The following is a 7,907-nucleotide window of genomic DNA, read 5'->3' as shown; positions in this document are numbered from 1 at the left end:
AGGGTTTCATCTGCCAGCTCCTACTCGTCGAGTCCCTTCTTGGACTCGGCGAGTAGGTCACTAAAACACGTGGACCAACCCGCTGCTACTCGACGAGTAGGGCAACCAACTCGTCGAGTAGACCTTGAAATCAAAGAAATTCTTATATAAATCAATACCTGGGAATCGGGGTGTTACACTAATATTTATTTTCGACGCTCATTTTTATTCTTAATTCATTAAATTATAATAATTAAGCAAATAAACACATAATTCACATAATATTCACATAATTCCTTTTTATTACTTCAAAATGAGTTACAAAGGTTGACCTAGACTATTACACCATCATTAATGCTTTGCCCAAAAACACGGGCGTTACATGAAGGATTAGATGTGTCATTGGGGGAGGTTTGAGTATGATGAGACAAGTAAGGAGAGGGGGTATATCATCGAGGAATTCATAGGAAGTAGGAGGGTAGGTATGACGATTTTGGTAAGGGAATTATTGTTCATCAAAAGTAACGTGAGAAATAATGGGTTGGTTGGTGGAGATAGTGTGACACAGGTAACCACGGTGGTTAGGTGGGTAACCGAGAAAGATAGAAGGTTTGAGTATGATGAGACAAGTAAGGAGAGGGGGTATATCATCGAGGAATTCATAGGAAGTAGGAGGGTAGGTATGACGATTTTGGTAAGGGAATTATTGTTCATCAAAAGTAACATGAGAAATCATGGGTTGGTTGGTGGAGATAGTGTGACACAGGTAACCACGGTGGTTAGGTGGGTAACCGAGAAAGATAGAAGGTATGGATCGTACAGCTAATTTATGAGGAGTAGTGGAATATATGCTGGGATAACAAAGACATTTGAAGGTTCTTAGATGAGAGTAAGTGGGTTTTCTTAGGTAGAGAATTTCAGTAGGGGGTTTTGTTTTGAATGGCAGTGGATGGTAGAATGTTGAGAAAGTATGTAGTAAAAGAGAGAGCATGATGCCAAAAAGAGGGTGGAAGAGAGGCATGAAGAAGGTTAGTACAGATCATATTGTTGATGGTACGTATAATCCTTTCAGCTTTTCCGTTTTGAGGCGATGTGTATGGACAAGTAAAACGAGATGTTGTATCGGTTTTGATGAAAAGTTGATGAAACATAGAATTATTAAATTCTCTTCCATTGTTATATTGTAGGTTTTTGATGTTACGATGGAATTGTGTTTGAATATATGTTTGAAATTGGGGATAAGTATTGAAAACTTGGGATTTTTTTTGTAGTGGGTAGGTCCAAATAAAATGAAAAAAATCATCAAGTAAGACAAGGTAATATTTGTGACCAAGTTTGGAGTCAATAAGAGAGGTCCATAAGTCAGCGTGTATAATATCAAAATGAGCAAATGTAATAGTTTGAGATGCAGAAAAAGATAGACGACAATGTTTTCCTAAAGAACATACATTACAAGAATGATTAAATCTAGAACTGAAATTTGAAATACTACGCTTAAGCAAATTAAAAACAGCAATCCCCGGATGACCAAGATGGTTATGCCAAGTTGAAAGAGAGACATCCGAAAGAGCAACATAGGAGGTTGATTTAGTGTTTGAGGAAGTGAACTGATATAGATCACTTGTACTGTTGTGCCTTGTTAAGACATTCTTCGTGATAAGATCCTTCACAGAAAAACCGAATGAGTCAAATTCTACAGAGACAAGATTATGATGACAAAATTTTCGTACGAAAACTAAGTTTTTGATAATTTGTGGAACATGATAAACGTTTTGAAGAGAGTACGATTGGTTTGGAAAAGATAAAGTAACTGAACCTTGACCAAGATCAGGAATAGATGTGTCATTACCAACAATAATTGAATGTGGGTTTCTTGAGGAAAACTTATGAGAAAAGTTATCTGAGTCATTTGTGAGCTGGGAAATAGACCTGGTATCCATATACCATGAATTTTACGGAGGACGTAATTGCATGGTGTTAAACACAACTTTAAGTTGTGTTGGAGTCATAAGAGTACTATGATCAGTAGAGTAATAGGCCTGTAAACCATTGGGTTGTTGTTGTTGGGCCTGTGGATGTGGAGCTGAGCCGAGAAGACCCAATTGAGAACCTTAGGTTGTTGTTGGATATGGACAAGGTGTTATAGTATAAGGAGATGGGTACCATGGATTTTGCCAAGCATTAGGAGCAAACACATAATTGTTAAAGCGTCCACGTCCCCATCCTCTTCCTCGTTGACCACTACGACAGCCCCGGTAACCTCCTCGGTAGCCACCTCTACCACCACAACGAGATGTGTTGTTGTTGCTATGATTTTTAGAGAGTTGAGAGATGTTGTCGGAGACAGGAGCGACTGATTTTTCAGTAACCAATGCTTGCGGGGTGTGAGAGGCTTGCTTATTCCTGCGGGTTTCTTCCAAAAGAAGTTGAGAGCAAGCCTTATTAAAGCTTGGTAACAGATCAATTTGTTGAATGAGGGTGGCAATGGTGTCGTAACCACCTTCTATTAAACCAGAAATCGGTTGAAGAACCATCTTATTTTCAGCAATATGGTTACCTACGTTTGCGAGTTGACCAGCCAAGTTTTTGAGACGAGAGCACTAATCATTGATATTTGAGAAGGAATCGAGACGAGTAGTGTTGAACTGCTACTCCAAGTAGACTGCTCTAGTTACTTTATTATCTTGAAAGACCTCTTCAAGACGATTCCAAAGTTCTTGAGCGGTAGCACCGAGTTTCATGACAGTTTGTATAAGATATGTGGAGATTGTTGCATAGATCAACTGTTTCACAACTGCATCTAGACAAGACCAAATATCTGCATTGATATCAGTAGGATGAGGAGAATCGGGGTTGATGTGGTCCAATACATTATAAGCACATACATGGATGTTAAAGAGTTCCATCCATGAGGTATAGTGGCCATCAGTTCGATCAAGAAGAATGGGGATCGAGTTCTTGATGTTATTAACACCAAAAGCAGGATGAAAAGGTGTTTTAGGTGGGTTGGAAGATTCACTTATCATTGTATGAGAAGGCAAGAAAAAAAATATCGGCAGAAGAAGAGTCGTGGTGGGAAGAAGAGAATTAGGGTTACTCTGATACCATTAAACAAAATGAATATAAATTGTAATTTTGACTAACCTCTCATTCATCTTAACGTGAGTATATATACAATACATATGATGATCCCTATAATATGAAGGGAAAAATAAATACAATAATAAACAAGGAAACGATAATATCTTCTAATAGTTTTAATTGATTTCTAAGTGATCACAATTAGACAATTAAAAAACAAACATGTTGTACACGATTTCTATTTATGTTTATAAAGAAATATTTCTAGAGGCCTTTGCTAAATATGGATTGGGCTTAGGCACTTCTGATCGGGCTCAAAACTTTGGTCCATAGCATCCTCCCCTGATCCCCTCTAGATCTTGCATTTGACTTTTCTTAATTTTTTCGTAATTCTCTTGAGTGGTTTTGTAATGCTTTCCCTTAACCTTTTTTTTTTTGGGTTGCCATCGTGGCATTGTCAACTTATACAATAGAACTTTAAAAGCAAAATTACATAAATAAATAGACATGTATTTTATAAAAATCTGTAACTATATTTAAATTTTGTATTTTGTTACATCTTTGTGGTTTCAGTTTATTTGATTTTAGTCTTGACCTATTTTTTTTCTATAAATAGTTTTATATTTGATTTGGACCCCTAAAACTATACTATGTGCCATTTTTTTTATTGAGCCAAAATGAATTTCAATTACTTTAATAAATTACGTTGCATAAAAAACATTTTGCTAATCAAAGTAAAAAGCCTAGTGATAACATATGGAAAGGAAGAGGCGTGTTTAGAAGAGATAACTGTCATTGTTTTTTGGATCATTTTGGACAAACACAAGCGAGAGATTAACCCCAAATCAATCCCCGATCTCCAACCCACCACACACATAAACACACTCTAGATTTGGACGATACTAACTGAAACGCCAAATCTCTTCAATGCCGACCGATCAAGCCGAGCTCAATTCCGAACAGGTATTACTCGATCCGGATATATCAATCACTTTTTTTTTTTTCAATATTGTCAATTCGTCGGAATCTTAGGCAGGCATACCCTAGTGATTATCGATTATGTTTTCGCAGTTGCGTAGCGATTCAGATCTCTACTGAATTTTGAATCTAATATGAGATCAGTGGTTTCATATAACTCATGTGGAACGGTGATAGACTTATCAGATCGCCAATTTCTGTTTGTCTGTTTTGTTATACGGACCCAATATGGTGTCAGGTTATGAATGTAATTGACGATAATATTTGACGCAGATCACCTATCCTACTTGTAGGTATATGGTGACTAAGAAGGACTGGTTATTGATTAATTCGATGTGGAATGTAAATTCGGAGTTGGAACCTTACTTCTAGTAAATTAGATTGAATGGAATGTAATTTGAGGACCTATAGTTGTTATAATCGGAAGTTCCAGGATAGAATTCATACTTGCAGTTCCATTGACATTTGACACCTCCCAGGATTTAGGATAATCAATCTTTCCAGTTCTACATTCTCGTTGCACCATTGATGATTTTAGTTCTAAAAGTTCAGTTCTGAAACTTCAAGTTCTCTGCAGTGGTATTACCAGGTTTGGTTAACAAGTTCGAGGAAATCTGAACTAGTGATCATATAGAAGAAAACAAATATGCATAGAAATGATGAGTGGTAAATTCATATACCTTAAAGTTTAAGAATTTGGAACAGTGGGGACATATAACCAAATTTTACTGATGGATTGCACCTAAAATAGGCATATGGAGAACTCTCAACCTCACGATGGAGGAAATTATGTTCAAGTTAGCTATGTTTTTTGAGAGCCATCTTTCCAACTAGACTTAATTACCCCAATCAAAATTTGTGCTATTAAATGCCTTAACTTTTACAATTACACCTTCAATTAAACTTTCACAAACTAGGCAACTGCTAATCTATTTTGGTTGCAATAGACTTTCTATTTCTGTTATTGTTTCAGTTACAACTAGAAGTATCTACATCACTGATTCCATATTATTACACTCTTATGTTAAGGTTTTGAGGAGGGATATCCCATGGGAGACCTACATGACAACAAAGCTGATCACAGGAACATCCCTTCAGCTCTTAAGGCGTTATGACAAAAAGTCAGAACTTGACAGGGCACAACTGCTTGAAAATGTAAGCCTCTATTCTTCTTTCCTTTGTGTTAATACCATAATAGGAAAATGTTATTATACTTGTTTTATCAGTTTTTTATCATGTTAAATCTTGAATTCTTTGCATAGTTAAGAATTCTTTTGCAATGACAAAAAATGTGTCCTTTTCACAGGATGGTCCTTCTTATATTCATGTTTTTATTAGCATCTTGCGCGACATACAGAAAGAGGATACAGTTGAATATGTGTTGGCTTTAATCGATGATATGCTTACAGGTGTCATTTCATACTTTCTCATGAAATAAGTTGATCTTGCAATCATTTGACCTAATGATTATCTCTTTTTACAGCAAACCCTAAAAGGTCAAAGTTGTTTCATGACAAGACTCTTGCAGATGAAGATATTTATGAACCATTCCTGAGGTTTTTTCTCTTTCAATTTCAAAAAAGAAAACATTTTTTTGCATAATATACATTGTTAACATATTCCAAATCTTTTTGCACTACAGATTGTTATGGAAAGGTAGCTGGTTTATACAAGAGAAGAGCTCCAAGATACTCACTTCTGTAGTGAGGTACCTAAATCAATACTCACAATACAAAAGGGTTTATTAAATGCTACTCTTTTAAGCTTTAAATCATATTAATCTCTATTTTCTTTTATATAGTGCTAGGCCAAAGCAGAATGGTCTGAATGCAAATGGAAAAGCCACGGATTCAAAGAAGAAAATCACTGCAAGTGATGATGTTTTGAAAGGATTGGTGGAGTGGCTTTGTATTCAGGTTTGTTATGAACTATATTATAATAATGTCTATAAGTAGAAAAACAGTTAAATAAGTTAAAAAAATAAAAATTGAAATAGTTGTTCTGGATTACTTTTACAGCTGAAGAAGCCTTCACATCCTACACGTAGCATTCCAGCTTCAGTCAACTGCTTAGCAACTTTGTTGAAGGAGCCTGTTGTCAGGTCTTCATTTGTTCAAGCAGATGGAGTCAAACTTCTTGTCCCACTAATTTCTCCAGCATCCACTCAACAGTCAATTCAGGTAACCACCTACAAGGGTATTTTGGTCTTTTAATAAAAAAACAAAGAATGAAATCGAACTCCTTCCACCATTCTTCATAATAGCGAAATTTATCAACCATGGAATCGGGTCCATACGGAATGGAATCTTGAATTCCAAATATCAGAATGGAATCATGAATTCCAATTACTGACTTGTGTTGTGATTAAACAAACAGCTTCTGTATGAAACATGCCTGTGTGTTTGGCTTCTGTCATACTATGAGCCTGCAATTGAATACTTGGCTACATCTAGAGCCCTTCCAAGATTGTTGGAAGTGGTCAAAGGTTCAACCAAAGAAAAGGTTCTACTTCTACCACCTCTTAACTTTACCCTTCCGTATATTTTATTTGAAATTGAAATACTAATTAATTAATTAATTATTAAATTTGTTAGGTTGTGAGGTTGATAGTGTTGACTTTCAAGAACTTGCTGTCAAAAGGAAGCTTTGGAGCTCAAATGGTGGATCTTGGACTTCCACAAATTGTTCAAAGTTTGAAAGCTCAAGCATGGAGTGATGAGGTCAGAAATTTAATTGATAATGATATAACTAAAAATGCATAAGATTGAAACTTGAAGGACCAAAACGGTGTAAAAATAAGTATATTATTTATGATAGGATCTGTTGGAGGCTTTAAATAATCTGGAAGAAGGTCTGAAAGACAACATAAAGAAATTAAGTTCTTTCGATAAGTACAAACAAGAAGTCCTTCTGGGTCACCTCGACTGGTCTCCAATGCACAAAGATCCTCATTTCTGGCGCGACAATATCACAAACTTTGAAGAAAATGATTTCCAGGTTATTTATTTATTTATTTAATCTTATTGTTTTTGGATAATTTAGTTAACCAATCGTATTTTTAAACTACTATATAGACTCTTCGTGTGCTGTTGACTATTCTGGAAACTTCCGGGGACCCACGGGCGCTTGCGGTTGCGTGTTATGACCTGTCGCAGTTTATTCAATACCATCCAGCTGGACGTGTGATTGTGACTGATCTGAAAGCAAAAGAGAGAGTGATGAAGCTGATGAACCATGAGAATGCTGAGGTCACCAAAAACGCATTGCTTTGTATTCAGAGGCTGTTTTTGGGAGCAAAGTATGCAAGCTTTTTGCAAGTTTAATCGTTGTCATCATCATCCATCCGATATGGTGAGTGTTTTTTGTTTTTGGAATAAAATGTATTTTTTAATGGAATAAAATGGAAGTTGAGGGGTATGGTATATTACTATTTACTATAAATCACTATTTATCGTATTTATTTATTGTAAATTCAACCCAACCCATTTGTTATGTTTGGTTTCATGCATTGTTTTGTTTGTTTCCTGACTTCTTTATTTAAATATTAACCTTTTAACGCTCAAGTGCACACAACCTTCTCATTCATTCATTTTCTTTAGTAAAACGGATTCAAACAAGGGGTGGAGAAATAACTAATTGCTTCAAAAAGAATAAAAAACGGAGTTAGAGTTGAATGATAATGGCTAGCTCCACCTCGAAGAAATAGGTAGGGGATAAAGCGAAAAGAAAAGAGGATTTATTAACAAAATTAAGGAATTATAAAAGATGGAAGCAAGCTTTAAGCAAATATTATTTTGAATTTTGATGAGTGTATGCAATTTGACAAAAACGAATTGATTAAGAAAGAAAAAGCAAGAGAAGATAAACAA

The 7,907-nt window shown here is 35.6% G+C and overlaps 2 protein-coding genes across 2 annotated transcripts; one reads left to right on the top strand and one right to left on the bottom strand.

Moving 5' to 3' along the window:
* Window positions 1-2,627: 2,627 nt before the first annotated feature.
* LOC145121504 (uncharacterized) lies at window positions 2,628-3,005 on the bottom strand. The gene has a single exon (XM_079057241.1). It carries the CDS (start codon window positions 3,003-3,005, stop codon window positions 2,628-2,630), a length of 378 nt encoding a protein of 125 aa, XP_078913367.1.
* An 805-nt stretch (window positions 3,006-3,810) lies between these two features.
* On the top strand, window positions 3,811-7,546 carry LOC145119887 (vacuolar ATP synthase subunit H family protein). Its single transcript, XM_079055653.1, has 11 exons — window positions 3,811-4,023; window positions 5,068-5,193; window positions 5,345-5,447; window positions 5,522-5,594; window positions 5,681-5,746; window positions 5,840-5,954; window positions 6,057-6,218; window positions 6,415-6,540; window positions 6,633-6,758; window positions 6,856-7,035; window positions 7,113-7,546. The coding sequence occupies exons 1-11, from the start codon at window positions 3,988-3,990 to the stop codon at window positions 7,359-7,361; spliced, it is 1,362 nt and encodes a 453-aa protein (XP_078911779.1). The 5' UTR covers window positions 3,811-3,987; the 3' UTR covers window positions 7,362-7,546.
* The last annotated feature ends 361 nt before the right edge of the window (window positions 7,547-7,907 follow it).

This window comes from Lactuca virosa, chromosome 6, assembly GCF_052849685.1.
Source record: "Lactuca virosa cultivar CGN04683 chromosome 6, Lactuca_virosa_CGN04683_v6, whole genome shotgun sequence".
Lineage (NCBI taxonomy): Eukaryota > Viridiplantae > Streptophyta > Magnoliopsida > Asterales > Asteraceae > Lactuca > Lactuca virosa.
This window is presented reverse-complemented; position numbering and strand designations above follow the sequence as displayed.

Bases quoted from the DNA above. Each gene is read 5' to 3' on its own strand.
- LOC145121504 (XM_079057241.1), bottom strand. From the start codon at position 3,005: ATGATAAGTGAATCTTCCAACCCACCTAAAACACCTTTTCATCCTGCT.
- LOC145119887 (XM_079055653.1), top strand. From the start codon at position 3,988: ATGCCGACCGATCAAGCCGAGCTCAATTCCGAACAG. The intron at 5,955-6,056 runs GTTTGTTATGAA...TTACTTTTACAG, and splicing joins TGGAGTGGCTTTGTATTCAG to CTGAAGAAGCCTTCACATCC. The intron at 6,219-6,414 runs GTAACCACCTAC...TTAAACAAACAG, and splicing joins CCACTCAACAGTCAATTCAG to CTTCTGTATGAAACATGCCT.